General features: G+C 55.9%; 1 protein-coding gene across 1 annotated transcript in view; it reads right to left on the reverse strand.

Annotated features, from left to right (window-relative positions):
• Window positions 1–602: 602 nt before the first annotated feature.
• LOC139603914 (zinc finger protein 154-like) overlaps window positions 603–17,505 on the reverse strand; it is a 273,066-nt gene continuing 256,163 nt past the window's right edge. Inside the window, exon 2 of the mRNA XM_071454924.1 lies at window positions 603–2,140. Within this exon, the coding sequence (XP_071311025.1) occupies window positions 1,208–1,906 (699 nt within the window). The 5' untranslated portion in view covers window positions 1,907–2,140 and the 3' untranslated portion in view covers window positions 603–1,207. The remainder of the gene's footprint in view (window positions 2,141–17,505) is intronic.

Below are 17,505 nucleotides of genomic sequence, written 5' to 3' on the forward strand. Positions count from 1 at the left end.
AAAAAATGTTCCTGCCCTTGAACTTCCTTCCTATCCCCTCAACAAATTGCAATAAAACTATAAGCAAAGAAATAATAATTGAAATTAAATAAATTATAATAAAAATAAAATATAAAAATCTCAACTCTTCTTTACAATGATTCAACTCCAACAATGATTCAACTCAAACCAACAATAAATATTACTATAATATTACCAATGCATATAAATAAACAAATTATATATCAAGAAATACCTTTTGAAAATTTTAACTCGATGACTAATGTACTTTAGATAAAAATATCTAAAGAAACTACCAAGCAATCTAACACCTCTTAGTTAAACAATTCATATTACAAATATACTAAACACAAAACCAAACACCAGTACAATTTCTCAGACATTTCAACCAAACAATTAAACTTTAATAACATCCTTAAGTACTCTTGAAAAATTAAAATTATTTTTAAAACATTAATTGTGTGCAGGTGGTTTTATTTTGATATTGGTTTTTGGATTGTTTGGGTTAGATGATTTAAAAAATGGGATTTTTATAGGAATTGAATCAGCTGAGAAGGTGGCACTCGGCAAAAAGAAATGACTGAAAATGAACGGGACAGAAATCAGTAACTCTGAAAGTTTTATTTGCTATCAAATACATCCCACACACCCAGCCCCACACAATCCCCATCCCACTGCTCCAAATTGAGATCCCACTTCTCCCAATCTCCTTCCAACTCCATCTCAACTTGACAGTTGTGGAATGGAGTGAGTTTGGCCTGGGATTGAGTTTTTTGAGGAGGGAACAAGCAATCTGAGGTGAAATTGAGCCCTTTGGGGTTAAAATTCAGTTATTTCCAGTGGAATTTGAGTGGTTTTGAGGTGACTGTTCCATCCCAATGGACTTTTGGAGGACTGAGAGATGGAGAAGAGAAAAAAATTCAGGCCAAACAAAAGGAGAAGCAGCCAGGCGTGTTCCCAACATGGATCACAGGGAATGTGAGTGACCAGGGCTGTGCCCAAAGTGCCTCCTCCAGTGGGGGATGGAGCTGCAGCAGCACACGAAGCTCTTGCCGCACTCGGGGCACTCACAGGGCTTCCCTTACCGGTGCCTCCGTTGGTGTTGGGTCAAGTGAGAGCTCCTGGAGAAGCTCTTCCCACACTGGGGACACTCGTAGGGCCTCTCCCCTGTGTGGATGCGCCGGTGCCTGACGAGGGTGGAGTTGCGCTAGAATCCCTTCCCACAGTCTGGGCATTGGAATGGCCTCTCCTCTGTGTGAATCCAATAGTGCCGGAGGAGCTTGGAGCTGGTCTGAAACCTCTTCCTGCATTTATCACACTCGTAGGGCCTCTCCCCACTGTGGATGCGCCGGTGGGTGACGAGGGTGGAGTTACGCTGGAATCCCTTCCCGCAGTCGGGGCATTGGAAGGGCCTCTCCTCTGTGTGACTCTGATAGTGCCGGAGGAGACTGAAGCTGGTCTGAAACCTCTTCCCACACTTGGAGCACTCATAGGGTCTCTCCCCAGTGTGGGTCCTCTGGTGCCTGATCAGGCTGGAGCTGCAGCTGAAGCTCTTCCCACACTCCCCACACTCGTAGGGCCTCTCCCCAGTGTGGGTCCTCTGGTGCCTGATCAGCTCGGAGTTCCACCTGAAGCTCTTCCCACACTCCACGCACGTGTGGGGCTTCTCCCCATCATGGAGCTGCTCATGGAGCACCAGCTCCGAGCTCTGCCTCCATCTCCGGCCGCCTTCCCGGCCCAGGCTGGCTCTTTCCCCCTCACATCCCCGCCATCTGCGTTTGCAGCCCCTCCTCGTGCAGCATCTCCGGGCCTTTTCCTCCCCGTTGGCTTCCTGCGCCGTGGAGCCGCTCAAAACGGCCTCTGCCACCAGGTTCTGCCGTGGGCATTTGTCCTCCCTGCTCTCCATGCTCAGCTCCTGCTCTGGGCGAGGAAGGACAAGGACAGCATGGGATTTGCCTCCGTGCCACAGGCAAGGGCAACGAGATCCCCCCAGGGCTGTGCTGCAGCTGGGGGCCGTGCTGGGCTGGGAGATGGAGCAGCACAGAGGGGAAAGTGGCACTGACTTCCTCCTCACCTGCCTCAGTGTCCCAGAGCATCTTCCTCTTTCTCACAGCCTCACAGGGGTTGGCAATGTGAAATCCTGGTTTGGAGAAAACAAGGGATGAGCACCTGGAGTTTGAAGGTCCCCCCACCCAAGTCCATCTCTACAAGTCACCGGCCATCTGGGCTCCAGAAAACCCTCCCAAACACCAGGATTCAGCCCTGAAAAAGCCTTCCAGGAGTTCCCCATCCCTGGTCCCTCCCCTCTGGTGTTCGGGGGTTCCCCCCTGTCCCAGCTGCTGGGGTCAAACTTGGATTGGGGGTCCCCCTTCTCCTGGGTGCCCGCCCTGCCCAGGCTGCTGGCAGTGACAGCAATGCCAAAAGCTCCCCCCTCTTGGCTCTCCCCATTTCGGGATGCCGGGGCTCTTTGGGCTCCCGGGCTCCCTTCTCCCCTCATTCTCTGCTCTGCGCTGCAGCGGCTCCAAGGAGTCCCCCCTGCCCCTCTCCAGGCTCTTGAGGCTCCCGCCAATGGCGGCGCTCCCCCCTCTCTGGCCTCCCCACTTTGGCCTCCTGGGGCACACAGGGCTCTGCTCCTCCAGGCTGCCTCTGCCGGCAGCCGCCACCGCCACCCCCCGATGTCCCCCCGAGGGGCCTTTTCCGCTCAGCCTTGGACTTCTTCATTCTCCAAACATCCCCCAAAAACCCAACCCAGGGACCCCCCGGGATATCCGGGCCGGGCTCCCCCTCCCCGCTCACCGGAGCCATGGGGGGGGCGATGATCCCACAGGTGGGGGCTGCAAATTCAGGCAGGGATCGAGACCGCGTGGCTCCCTCAGCTCAGCCTTGATCCGCCTTTGTCCCTCCTCTTCCTCTTCCTCCCATCGTCCTCTTCCATCCCCCCTCCAGCTCCTCTGTTATGCCCACCGGCTTCTCAACTTCCATCCCTGCCCTTCCATCCCTTCTCCTCCTCCCTAACCCCACCTCCTTCTCCTCCTTCCATCGCTGCTCTCTCTCCGCCTTCATCCCTCCCCTTCCATCCCTCCTCCCTTTCCTCCTCCTCCCCTCTTACCCCGCCTCCTCCTCCCCCTCCATCCCTGCCCTTCCCTCCTCCTCCTCCTCCTCCCCCAGCAGCAGCCACACCCTCGGTGCCCCGTTCCCGCAGCCCTCGCAGCCCGCGGCAGCAGCGGCCATGGAGCCGGGCCAGGTCGGCATGGGCAGCGCGGGGCTCTCGGCTGCTCCCAGCCGCTGCGGGCGGGGGGAACCCGGCCCGGGCCAAAGGAGAGGCAAACTGGGCAAACTGGGGGCTGCACATCCAAACTGGGCCTTGCTGGGGACCCTGCCTGGCCACTGCCAGCCCTTGGGGCTCCTCTCGGCACATCCGCCAGGGGGGAACGCACACAGGCCTGGGGGATCCCAGCAGTGGCAGCACTGCCAGGGACTGGGCTGCACTGGGATCGGACTGGGAGCGACTGGGGCTGTACTGGCTTTGTACTGACATCAGACTGGGATCATACTGGGATTATACTGCCGTACCAGGGCAGATTGTGATCACACTGATGGAGAGTGGAATCATACTGGGAGTGAGCAGGAGTCTGCAGGAGGCAATTGAGAGCCTGTTAGGGGCAAATGGGATATACTGGGAGTGACTGCGATTATGCTGAGGGTGACTGGGAGTAGCTGTGAGCAACTGGGATCATGGTAGGAGCAACTGGGAGGAACTGGGTGATTGGAAACTGTGGCGCTTATACTGGGGTGAACTGGGATCATGCTGGAGCTGACTGGGATCATTCTGGCAGTGAGTGCCACTACACTGAGGCTGACTGGGAGTGCTTGGGAGCAAATGGGATCATACTGGAAGGAACTGCAAAGATGCTGGAGGGAACTGGGCTACACTGGGGGATACTGGGAGTGACTGGAACAAAAGTGAAGGTGAAAGAGAGAAACTGGAACCATGTAGAGCAAAACTGGTTCATACTGGCAGGGACTGGGAGCACACTGGGGCCATATTTGGATCATACTGGGAGGGACTGGACTAATACTGGGAGGATCTGAGAGGGACTGGGAGCACACCCTGCACATCATCCCCCAGACTGGGCCTGACTGGGAGCAACTGGGAGCACGCTGGCAGCAAATGGCATCATACTGGGACTGACTGGGCTGATCTAGGAAACAACTGGGAGAGATTGGAACAACTGGGATTATACTGGGACCACACTGGCAGGGCTGGCATGTGACTGGGATCAAACTGGAGCTTACTGGGATCATATTGGGGTTGAAAGGGAGCGACTGGGATCACACTTTGGGCTACTGGGAGCAGCTGAGGGAAACTGGGATGATGCTGCAAGCAAACTGGAGGAACTGGGAAGGACGGGATGCATGCTGGGGGCAACTGGGATATAATGGGCATGACTGGGGGATCATACTGGGATAACTGACACCTTACTGGGGCCACTGGCAGTGCCTGGAAATGACTGCAGACATGCTGGGGGCAACTGGGATATACTGGGATTGTCTGGAACCATACTTGGGGCACTGGAACCACACTGGGAACAACTGGGACCATGCTGGGGACAACTGGGACCATGCTTGGGGCAACTGGGAGTGAGTGGGACCATGCTGGGAGGGACTGGGATCATCTGGGGAGTGACTGGGACTAGAGCAGGGGCAACTGGGTTTAACTGGGACCATCCTGGGAGTGTCTGTAACCATAGGGGAGTGATGGAAGCACACTGGGAACAGCTGGGCCCATGCTGGGAGCAACTGGGGTCACACTGGGGGCACTGGCATCAGACTGGGAGTGACTGGGAGCAACTGGGATTAGACTGCAAGGGACTGGGATCATACTGGGAGTGGCTACACTCATACTGGGATTATACTGGGCATGAATGGAACCTGACTGGGGCTTACTGGGAGCTACTGGGCCCATGTTGGGAGGAAAATGTGACCCACTGGGAGCAACTGGGATCGGCTGGAAGGTTCTGGAACCATGCTGAGAGGACTGAGACTACAACTGGGGCAACTGGGATCATCCTGGGAGCAACTGGGGCCACCCTTTGAGCAACAGATGGAAACTGGGATGATGCCAGAGGAAACTGGGAGGAACTCGGAAAGACTGGGATCATTCTGAGGTAACTGAAACATACTGGGAGTGTCTCTAACCATCCTGGGGGCACTGGAACCACACTGGGAACAGCTGGGATCATGCTGGGAGCAACTGGGACGATGCTGGGGGAAACTGAATCTACCCTGGAGGCAACTGGGCACGACTGGGACCCTGCTGGGAGGGACTGGGACTATTCTTGGGGCAACTGGGATCATCATGGGAGGAACTGGGAACATCTGGAATTATGCTGGGAGCAACTGGGATCACACTGGGATCCCAGTGAGAGCAGCTGAGGCCATGCTGGGTTACACTGGGATCTCATTGAGAGCAACTGGAATCACACTGGGATTGACTGGGAGTGGCTGGTTTTGTGGATTTGGGGGGTTTGGATTTTGGGGGATTTTCTTAGCATTTTGAGGGGGAGTATTTCTGGGGGAGTTTGGGGGTTTATTGAATTTTTTTGTGGCTCTTTCTGAATTTTGGGGGTTTTACTGGGATTTTGTTGGGATTTTTTGGGATTCTCAGAAATTCCTGGGGTTTTATTGGGATTTTTAGGAGATTTTGCGGCATTTTTTTGGAATTGTGGTGGCATTCAGAGGGATTAATTGGGGATTTGGGATTTTTGGGATTTTTGGTGGGATTTGGGGGGGTTTGGGTGTTGCCAGGATTTCTTTGGATCTTGGGGGAGATTTTGTGGGACTTTTTCTGGTTTTCGGGACACCTTTGGGGGATTGGTGGAGTTTAATCAGGATTTTTTGGGGTTTTTGGGATTCCAAAGGATTTTGTGGGCTTTTATTGGGATTCTAGGGTGTTCTAATGGGATTTTGAGAGATTTAATTGGGATTTAGTGGGTTTTATTGGGACTTTTGGGGCTTTTAAGGAGATTTTGGTGCCTCTCAGCCCTTCCCCACACCCAGGGAATGCCCCAAAGCCCCCCTAAAATTCCACTAAAACCCCACAAAATCCCCAAAAATTACAAGATAACCCTCAAAAACCCCAGAGAATCACCAAACATCCCAGTGGAACTCACCAAAATTTAAAAAGCTCCCCAATTTTTCAATAAATCCTTCCCCAAAAAACCTACACAACCCCAACAAAACACCAAAAATCCAAAACACCCCAAATCAACAAAACCCCCCAAAATCACATAACCATCTCAAACCCCAACAATTCTCCCCCAAACCCCCAATAATCCCTCCTAAACTCCCAACAAAATCCCAAAAAAGCCAAAAAAAGCCACCCCCAAATCCCCAAAACCCCTCTCAGAACCCCAAAGTCCCCACAAACCCCCCCAGACTCAGTGTGCAGCCCCCAGTTTGCCCAGTTTGCCTCTCCTTTGGCCCGGGCCGGGTTCCCCCCGCCCGCAGCGGCTGGGAGCAGCCGAGAGCCCCGCGCTGCCCATGCCGACCTGGCCCGGCTCCATGGCCGCTGCTGCCGCGGGCTGCGAGGGCTGCGGGAACGGGGCACCGAGGGTGTGGCTGCTGCTGGGGGAGGAGGAGGAGGGAGGGAAGGGCAGGGATGGAGGGGGAGGAGGAGGCGGGTAGAGGGGGCAGGAGGAGGAAAGGGAGGAGGGATGGAAGGGGAGGGATGAAGGCGGAGAGAGAGCAGCGATGGAAGGAGGTGGGGTTAGGGAGGAGGAGAAGGGATGGAAGGGCAGGGATGGAAGTTGAGAAGCCGGTGGGCATAACAGAGGAGCTGGAGGGGGGAGGGAAGAGGACGATGGGAGGAAGAGGAAGAGGAGGGACAAGGGCGGATCAAGGCTGAGCTCAGGGAACCACGCGGTCTCGATCCCTGCCTGAATTCGCAGTCCCCACCTGTGGGATCATCGCCCCCCCCCCCCCCATGGCGCAGGTGAGCAGGGAGGGGGAGCCTGGCCCGGATATCCCGGGGGGTCCCTGGGTTGGGTTTTTGGGGGGATGTTTGGAGAATGAAGAAGTCCAAGGCTGAGCGGAAAAGGCCCCTCGGGGGGACATCGGGGGGTGGCGGTGGCGGCTGCCGGCAGAGGCAGCCTGGAGGAGCAGAGCCCTGTGTGCCCCAGGAGGCCAAAGTGGGGAGGCCAGAGAGGGGGGAGCGCCGCCATTGGCGGGAGCCTCAAGAGCCTGGAGAGGGGCAGGGGGGACTCCTTGGAGCCGCTGCAGCGCAGAGCAGAGAATGAGGGGAGAAGGGAGCCCGGGAGCCCAAAGAGCCCCGGCATCCCGAAATGGGGAGAGCCAAGAGGGGGCAGTGCGTCCCCAGAGACGGCCTGGGGGGATCTCGTTGCCCTTGCCTGTGGCACGGAGGCAAATCCCATGCTGTCCTTGTCCTTCCTCGCCCAGAGCAGGAGCTGAGCATGGAGAGCAGGGAGGACAAATGCCCGCGGCAGAACCTGGTGGCAGAGGCCGTTTTGAGCGGCTCCACAGCGCAGGAAGCCAACGGGGAGGAAAAGGCCCGGAGATGCCGCACGAGGAGGGGCTGCAAACGCAGATGGCGGGGACCTGAGGGGGAAAGAGGCAGCCTGGGCCGGGAAGGCGGCCGGAGATGGAGCCAGAGCTCAGAGCTGGTGCTCCATGAGCAGCTCCATGATGGGGAGAAGCCCCACATGTGCGTGGAGTGTGGGAAGAGCTTCAGGTGGAACTGCCACCTGATCAGGCACCAGAGGACCCACACTGGGGAGAGGCCCTATGAGTGCTCCAAGTGTGGGAAGAGCTTTCAGACCAGCTCCCATCTTCTCCTGCACTATCAGAGTCACACAGAGGAGAGGCCCTTCCAATGCCCCGACTGCGGGAAGGGATTCAAGAACAACTCTGACCTCGTCAAGCACCGGCGCATCCACACTGGGGAGAGGCCCTACGAGTGTGATAAATGCAGGAAGAGGTTTCAGACCAGCTTCAATCTCCTCCGGCACTATCGGATTCACACAGAGGAGAGGCCCTTCTGCTGCCCCGACTGTGGGAAGGGATTCCAGCGTAACTCCACCCTCGTCAGGCACCGGCGCATCCACACGGGGGAGAGGCCCTACGAGTGTCCCCAGTGTGGGAAGAGCTTCTCCAGGAGCTCTCACTTGACCCGACACCAACGGAGGCACCGGTAAGGGAAGCCCTGCGAGTGCAGGAAGAGCTTCGTGCACTGCTGCAGCTCCATCCCCCACTGGAGGAGGCACTTTGGGCACAGCCCTGGTCACTCACATTCCCTGTGATCCATGTTGGGAACACGCCTGGCTGCTTCTCCTTTTGTTTGGCCTGAATTTTTTTCTCTTCTCCATGTGTTTCCAATCCAAAAGCCAAGAGGGATGAATCTGTCACCTCAAAAGCACTCAAATCCCTCTGAAAATAACTGAATTTTAACCCAAAAAGGCTCAATCCTACCTCAAATTCCTTGTTCCCTCCTCAAAAAACCTCAATCCCATGCTAAACTCTCCATTCCACAGCCACCAGGGTGAGATGGGGTTAGAAGGGGACTGGGAGAAGTGGGATCCCAATTTGGAGCAATGGGATGGGGATTGTGTGGGGCTGGGTGTGTGGGATGTATATGATAGCAAAAAAAACTTTCAGAGTTACTGATTTCTGTCCTGTTCAATTTCAGTCAGTTCTGTTTGCAGAGTGCCACCTTTTCAGCTGATTCAATTCTTATAAAAGTCCCATTTTTTAAATCATCTAGCCTCTAACAATTAAAAAACCAATATCCAAATAAAACCACGCACCCCCAATAAACCTTTTAAAAATAATTTTAATTGTTTTGGAGTACTTAAGGATGTTATTAATGTTTAATTGTTTGGTTGAAATGTCTGAGAAATTATAGTGGTGTTTGGTTTTGTGTTTAGTATATTTGTAATACGAATTGTTTTACTAAGGTGTGTTAGATTGCTTGGTAGTTTCTTTAGATTTTTTTATCTAAAGTACATTAGTCATCGAGTTAAAATTTTCAAAAGGTATTTCTTGATATATAATTTGTTTATTTATATGCTTTGGTAATATTATAGTAATAGTTGTTGCTTTGGTTTGAATCATTGTTGGAGTATTGTAAAGAAGAGTTGAGATTTTTATATTTTATTTTTATTATAATTTTTAAAATTTCAATTATTATTTCTTTGTTTATAATTTTATTGCAATTTGTTGCGGGGATAGGAAGGAAGTTCAAAGGCAGGAACATTTTTTCCTGGCTGGGAACTGGAATTCCAGACCCTGGGAGTGTGTGCAGGACCCCACAGACTGGGATCAAATATGGGCTGGGATCAAATACGGACTGGGATCAAATACGGACTGGGATCAAATATGGGCTGGGATCACCTGGACTGGGATCACATGGATTGGGATCCTGTGGATCAGAACCCTCCAGACCAGGATAGCCTGGAGTGGGATCAAATATGGACTGGGACTGTATGGACTGGGATCCCAGGGACTGGGACCATATGGATCAGGACCACACAGACTGGGATCAACTATGGGCTGGGACTGTTTCTGAAAGTAACTTTGTTATAAGTTTTTATTTCTGTTTTTAATTAAGCTCAGTGAAATGGCTGCTTGTGTTAAACTACCTGCTTGGATGGGATAACATCCAATGCACCCAGGATGAGGACACCTGTACAGATCTGCCAACTATCAGCACTCCCTGTCTGAAGGCAGAGTGCACCAAGGCCCAAAAACTGGAGGTGATAAAGAGAAGGAGCCAAAACCACAGCCAAGAAACACACATGCTCTGAAAAGGCAGACCCAGGGAGGGGCCATGTAAAATCATTCCTGGAATATGTAAAGTAGTTTATGGGTATGCATGAGGCTCTATGAATATGCACCAGGCTGATGTAAGGGGAAAGGTATTTCAGGGTGATGCAGATTCCTTGGTTGTGGTTTTAGTCCATTCTTATCACCTCCAGTTTTTGGGCTTTGGTCTGCTCTGACTCTGAGAAATTGAGGTTTTGGGATTTTTAGTATGTTGTGGATGGAAGCAAAATGGAGGGCACAGTGTTTTGTCCTGGGTTTCTTCTTCATGCTTCTTCCTTCTTCTTCATGAGTTTGGGTGGCTTTTTGTAATTGGGCAGAAATTCCACATTGCAGGCTCTTTGGGATCAGTTATTGGGTTAAAAGGGAAAATAATCTAGGTGTCAGTTCTTAATTGGATAGTTTAGTCTGAAAAGACCTTGGAACAAGAGATTGTTGGCCATTTTGTGCCTTCTAATGAAAAGCTGCTGAACTCCCAGTAATGAGGCTGTTTTACTGATAAGAAATAATAAACACTTGAGTCTGAACATGAATTACTGTCTCAAGTGCCTTCAATCCAGAGCCAGTGAAACCAACAACTGGTACCCCACAGCTTGAGGTAGTGCCAAGGCAGAACTTGTCCATGCTCTTTTCCCCTGGTGATTTTCTACTCCCATTCAGACTCTGATAGCAAAGCCGTGCTGGTGACAAAAGATTGACCTTGGCATCCTGGGGCACTTTCTGGGTGGGTGTTTGAATCTGCTTTTCCAGGCCTCGGGCTGAGCAGGGTGAGGCCGAGGCCTGGGCCCCTCCAGGCGGCGCCGGGAGCGCCCGGGGCAGCGGCGAGGGGCGGCCCTGAGGGGCGGCACAGGGGGCATTTCCCCCGAGCGGGCGGGCGGGCGGGCGGCGGGGAAAGGCGCCCTGGGCACAAGGGCAGGCACAAGGGCCCCGGCTCTCTGCAGTGCGGGCGGCCCAGCGCCGATCGCTGCTCCCGGAGCCGCTGCCAGGGCCGGGTCTCCTCCCCGCCGCTGACCCTGCACCTGCAGCGCTGCCTCCGCCTCTGCCGGGCTCCCCGGCATGGACGGCAAGGACATGGACACGCTGCAGCAGGGGCCCAGCAGGGACACCCAGATGGTGCCGGGGCTGCAGCTCCTCTCCTGCAAGGAAAGGCTGACACAGCTTGGCTTCTTCAGCCTGGGAAAGAGACCCAGCCTTGATCCAGCTGTGGCCTTCCAGTACCTGAGGGCAACACACAAGAAAGCTGGACAGGGACTTTGTACCAGGGCAGGCAAGGACAGGACAAGGGAGCATGGATCCAAATGGAGAGAGATTAGGTTTAGGTAAGGGATTCAGAAAAAAGACTCTCCTGGAACAGGTTGCCCAGAGAAGGTGGGCATGTCCCGTCCCTGACAGTGTTCAAGGCCAGGCTGCATGGAGCTCTAGACAAGCCGGTCCAGTGCAAGGGGTCCCCAGCCACAGCAGGGGGGTTGCACCCATGGGATTTTCCAGATCCCTTCCAAGCCAAACCATGCCACGACTCCATGATTCTGGGATACTTCCCCTCCTCATCCTCTGGCAGAAAAAGAAACTTGGCCCCAAGTTCCACACTGCAGACCATGTCTTTTGACAGCCTGCAACTGTGTCAACAGAGACAGAGATGACATTACTGACACGATTTCCCTTTTCTACTTGAAAAGTAAATGCTCTGCTCCTGTCCACTCTGGCAAAATTGTCAGAAGAGGCAATTGTTCCCCATGAAATGCTTGGTCTCATGCAAAGAAGAAAGAAGCCAGAAGCCAACAGTCTTTGTTATTGCTACGTTGTTTTCCTTGGTTACTTCTCTAATAGGAATGACTTTGGGGTGTGATCTCCTTGTTTCTCTCTTTCGTTCCTTGGGGCGCGCGGCGGCTCCTCCGTTGGGTTCGCGGGGGCAACGGAGGAACGGCCGCGAGCTCCGGCGGCTCCGCAGCAGCAGCAGCAGCAGCAGCAACAGCAGCAGCGCTTCTCTTGATTGGTTTTACACTCGACTTCCCACTCGCTCGACATCCCCTTCTCCCTCTCACACTCACTCTATTCCCGTCCCTTGCTGTGCCGTCCGTGTTCCGCCTCTCCCAGCCCGGCTGATGCTGCGTCCTGCAAGGGGCCCCTCGGCGGGGCCGCCCCGTGCCCGCCCCTGCCCGGCCCGCCGTGGTTCCGCCTCGGCCGGGCTCTCTCTGTCCTGGCTGTGGCGCCGCTGGAAGAGCCGCTCGCTCTGGTGGTGGCGGAGCAGCGCGGGCTTTTGGCTGCGCCTGGCGCGGGCTCTGGCCCAGCCCCGGCCGAGGCCCCGGCCCCGAACGAAGCCCCTGCCGCGGTTCCGCCCGCAGCCGCCCCGCTGCTGCCTGGCTTCCGCCCCGTGGCCGACAGCATGGCCGGCAGCTGCCCCGCTTCGAGCTCCGCCGCTCGCCAGCTCGGCCGCCGGCCCCGAGCCGCCGCAGCCCGGGGCGGCTCGGCAAGCAGCAGCACGCCGGGCGGGCGGGTGCCCCGGGCAGAAGAGCGGCAGCGCGGTGCCGCCCGCACGGGCGGAGAGGCCTCCCCTAGAGCAGCTCTAGCGGCAGGGCCCGCTGCTGGGCAGCGGCGGCTGCGGCAGCGTTTATTCCGGTCCCTGCCGCGCCGACGGCGCCCGGGAAGAGACGGGGCCGTCTCGGAGGGCGGCATCGGGCGGCGGGCGACGAGCTCAGCCCGCCGCTGGCCTTGGCTCGCAGGCGGCCATCAAGCGAGTGTCCCGGGAGCGCATCTCGGAGTGGGCGCGGCTGGGGAGTGAGCGGGGCCAGCGGGAGGAGCCGGCGGGGCGTGCCGGGCGGGGCTGAGGCGAGGCCCGGCAGGGCGGCAGCCAGAACGCTGCGAGGGCAGCGAGCGTGGAGTGAGCGGGGGCCGCGCAGCGCCCCGGGCTGGGCCATGGCGAGCCGCGGCGGGGCCGGGCAGGGCTGCCCGAGGCGCGGCGCAGCTTCGGCCCCGCTGACGGCATCGCGGTCCCCCCGCAGCGCAAGGGCGCCCTTGTGCCCCTGGAGCTGGCGCTGCTGTGGATGGTGTCACGGCCTGGCTTCCCCGGCGTCGTGAGGCTCTTGGACTGGTTTGAGGTGCCCGAGGGCTTCGCGCTGCTCATGGAGCGTCCGCAGCACTGTCAGCACCTCTGGTACTTCCTGCACGAGCGGCGGTTCCTGACGGAGCCCGTGGGGCGGGGGCTGTTCCGCCAGGTGCTGGAGGCCATGGGGCACTGCAGCAGCCGCGGCGTCCTGCACCGCCACATCAAGGCCGAGAACGTCCTCGTCAACCTGGCCATGGGTGAGGCGAAGCTCATCGACTTCGGCTGCGGCACGATCCTCCAGGACACGTTCTACACCCGGATGTCAGGTGAGCCCAAAGCCGGGGCCCAGCTGGGCAGCAGAGTTCCTCCCTTGGCTGGCAGAGGGGGAAGAGGGAGGGAAGGAAGGAGACAAGGAAGGAGGGGGAATCCATCTTCAGCCAGCTGCAGCCAAGTTGCTTTTTGGCAGGGCAGGGCCTGGCTGTTGTGGAACGGGAGCTGGCTGGGAGGGAGGGAGCAGCATGGGCCTGATGAGCTGTGCCCGTGTCCCATAGGAACGCCGGAGTACAGCCCACCGGAGTGGATCCTCTTTGGCTGCTACCACGGCCAGCCAGCCACCATCTGGTCCCTGGGCATCCTGCTCTATGAGCTGCTCTGAGGGCACCTTCCTTTCCACAGCAACGAGGGCATCGTCTGGGGCCAGCTCTTCTTCCTGCCCCGGGTGTCTCAAGGTGGGGATGTGCCTTCAAGGCACGAGGGGAAGAACAAACGAGGTTGGGAGGGGCGGCTGGCACATAAGCGTCCTGCTCTTGCAGCTGGTGAGGAGGTGGATCTCCTGGGCTTAGCTGGAGGAGGTGGCACCTGTGCCTCTGTGCTGGTGTCCTCCGCAAGAGAGGATCGATAGGAAGCTTTTGGCTGCAGCTCTGAGCACTCCTGGTGTGGCCTGGGCACTGTGGAATGTGGGAGAGCATGGACAGGAGCCTTGTCCCGCTGAGCGGCGGTTTCTGGTTTCTCTCCGCAGGGTGCCAGCACCTCATCAGGTGGTGTTTATGCATGGAGCCCACAGACAGGCCAGCACTGGAGGACCTTTTTGAGCATTCTTGGCTGCAGGAGCCCTGCCTGGCCCAGGAGACAGCAGAGATGCCTCCCTGTGCACAGGAGGATCCAGGAGCCCAGCAAGCAGCAGTGGCACGCGTCTCGTGGCGCTGGAAGAAAACCCCGGAGCGTTTCCCTGCAGCCGCGGCGCGGAGGAGAGAGCGCAGCCGAGGAGATGCTGCTTCCGCTGGTCCCCGCGAGCTGTAGAGGGAGCGGCTCCGTGCTGCCCGTCCCATTGGAGAAGTGGTGGCAGTGCGGTGAAGGTGCCACAGACTGGGACAGGGGAAACATCCCCCTGCAGCTCAATGGCATCGTGATGTCCCCGCAAGCCCGGGCACAGCTGGCGCGTTCTTCTGGAGCACGACGTGGAGCTGGGAACACCATCCTGGAGCTGGCCGCTGGCGGGGCAGAGCCGATTGGCTTTGGCTGCGGCCCCTGCCTGGAGGACACGCTCTGCGCCCCGATGGAATCAAGATGAGTCCCCAGCCGGCGCAGAGGCGGGGGGATGCTGGTGCTCCCAGGCACGGCAGGGCTCGGTCTGGCCACGCGCCGGAGGTTCCCTGCTCGGCGGCACTGGGGAATATTAATTTTTCCGCCAGCCGCCGAGCAGCTTTTTGGCAGGACAGGGGATGGATGTTGTGGAAGGGGAGCTGGCTCCTGGCCTTGCTGACAGCTTCTGCCAGCCAGCCTGGCACGGGCTGAGGCGGGGGCAGCCAGCCTGACAAAAGCATCCATCCATGTGGATGGGGCGGCAGAGAGGGACGGGTTCCAAAGCCGTGCCCCAGCTGGTCTGCTCTGCACGCCCTTGAGGAAGGGGTGCGTTTATGGGCAGGAAAGGTGGGGATTTTCCCCACCCGTGGACAGGATTAATTCTCACATGGAGTGGTCAGACCCTCCTCAGGCCCATGAAACGGTGACAGGCTTTGTGCTTTTTCTTGTTTCCAGGTCTTGTTTTGAATTGACTTTCGTGCAATTGTTCTTTGTTTTTCCCAGGAGGATTACACCTGGTGCCCGGACCGGACGGGGAAGCGCCTGCAGCGTCCGTGGAGCGCGTCCAGTGCCAGCGCTGCCCCAGGGGCCACGGTCTGCAGGGACAGCCCCTTCCAGAAGGACGAGGACCTGGTTTGGGATCGGCTCCTCTCCTGGCAGCAGCTCTGCAGAGGTGGGCACCCAGCTCCACAGCCCGGCTGGCAGAAGGGCTCTGGGCAGGCGGCAGCGGGCACACGGGCATCCTGCTCTTGCAGCTGCTGAGGAGGTTGCTGTGCCGGGATTAAGCAGAGGAGGTGGAACCTGGCCTGCCCCGCTGCCCTTCTCTAAAAACAGAGAATGGGTCAGGAGGTTTGGGCTCTGAGCACAGCCAGCAGCCTGGCCCGGGCACAGGCCCTGGCGGGACAGGGGGACAGGAGCCTGCTGCCACTGACCGTGGCTCTCTGGTTTCTCTCCGCAGGCTGCCAGCACCTCATGCCATGGGAACGGCACCGCTCGGCCTGCCAGGCTGGGAGGGCTGGAGGGCGGCCGGTGTTCATTTGCTGTCAAAAATAAATTGGGTTTTTTGTCATTGTCATCATTGGAGCGTTTCTTTCCTCCTTTTCCAAGCTCTTGGCCTCCCTTCCTCCAGGGTAATCTTTTTTCTCCTTCCTCAACCGCTTGACGGCATTTGGCAGGGGGGGTTAAGCAACGTGAAAAATTCAACAACAGCTCCTGTTGCCAACTGCAGCAGCCCCTTCAAGAGCCCTGAGCTTCCACCAAGGTCAGTGTGTGCCTTGCAAAAGGAAGTGCTTTGCAGTGATGGGGTTGTTGCCCTGCTGCAAAAGCTGGGAGGAAATCAGAAATGGAAAAATGCCAATTTGGCTCAACCACCTCCCAGGTTCTTCATCTTTTCCCTCTTCTCCATGATAGGCAGGCAGTGCTGGACTCCAGCAAGGTTCAAGTTCTTGGTGCTCTCTGGCATCAAAGGGATCAAGGAAACTCTTGTACGCAGGGACTACAACAGGGCTACTTGTCAGAACCCAGGAAATTCCTCTGGCTGCCCTGTAGGACTCGAGCCCCTGCCCAGGGGGCTCAGAGACCCTGGCACAGAGCCCAAGACCCCTGTGCCTTTGATTTAGCCCTTGGACAAAACAACCTTACATGAAGAATTGCGAGCCATGAAAGTTTAAGTAGAATGATAGTGAATTTATCCCAGGGTGAAATATAGATTGTTGGGGTTTCTAGAATGGGGCTTCAGGGGGCAAGATGGAGGAATCTGGGCATGTCCAGCCTTTCTCCTTCTTCTTGGCCTCCATCTTCTGCTGTGATGGTGGCACTTTTAGATTGGTTTAGAGTAGAAGCACACTGTCTAACATAGGTGATAGGTATTGGAAAGTCATTGTAAATATTGTACAGGTAGTTTTTAGGATAAAAAGATAACACCACCCTGGGGCAGGCAGAATGCCATAGAATGTCTTGCTGAGCAGACCTTGGCAGGACAGGAGAAAGAATTTTATAGATAAGATACAAGAAACAACCTTGAGAGCCAGAAATTAAGAGCTCTGACTCCTTCTTCGAGCGCCGGGCTGGGAAAAGAGACTTTGGAACTTATCTCGGGCTCACTCTGACCAGCCAGAGACCCCGAGAGCATGAGTCCGTAAGACTAAATACTGAAGGATTGGCACCAAAACATAAATATCCTTGTTGGCCGTGTCTTCTTGACCAAGAAATCCTTCAAAGCTCTTGTAACTACAAGTCTTGCGGCCCTGTGAGCCATGCGGTGCAGATGTGAGCCAAACTCACCCTTCCTGTCTATGTAGAAGAGAAGAAAAAGCAATGGCATCATCTGAAAAACTTAGAGGTCCGCTCTCTAGCTCCTTCCAAACTCCTTCAAATCGCCCAAAGTGTGATTTAGCTACAAATAGGTGTCAAGGACTCTTAGTGCTGGCTCTTGGACACCAGAGCAGCTGCTTTAGAATCTTTCACAGAACCCTGTGCAGTTCTGTGGTGCCAGAAATGGATCATTTGAAGAAACTTTCCCAACTGACTTGCATGGAGGTTTGTTTGAAGGGTATTTGAGGAGAAAGGCTCCCGGCAGAGCTCTGGGCTTTGGCCTAGCTGTGTCCCCTGCTGATTGTCAAGTGTGCCATCAGCTGCAGGGCTTTCTGGGGTATAACTATCATCAAGTCACTGGGACTTGCTCTTTTTGGCCTCTAAAAGCTGGAGCCACTTTTGGGGCAAATTTGGAGACCTCATCTCTGGGTGGATGGAGCAGCTAGGATTTTCCCAGTTGCTGGGAATGGTTCTCCAGGCCCTGGGTGTAAAACGGGGCTGCCCAGCAAGTGCGGATCTGCAAGATGATAAACAATTGTCTTGCTTTGAAAAGAGAGGTGTCTGCTAAGGAAGGCAGAAGCCTTCTGTGAAATGGAAAATGTCAATCCCCTCCCTTCAAATGATTCTCATTTAGAAATTCAAATGCTCTTGGGGAAAGATATGGGGATAGGACTGAGCCCGCAGAGCCGGGCAGCGTTTGCTGATGCTCTGAGCCCTTGCTAAAGATCCTG

This window comes from Agelaius tricolor, unplaced genomic scaffold, assembly GCF_023055355.1.
Source record: "Agelaius tricolor isolate 1412-34295 unplaced genomic scaffold, bAgeTri1.0.p SCAF_42, whole genome shotgun sequence".
Classification (NCBI taxonomy): domain Eukaryota; kingdom Metazoa; phylum Chordata; class Aves; order Passeriformes; family Icteridae; genus Agelaius; species Agelaius tricolor.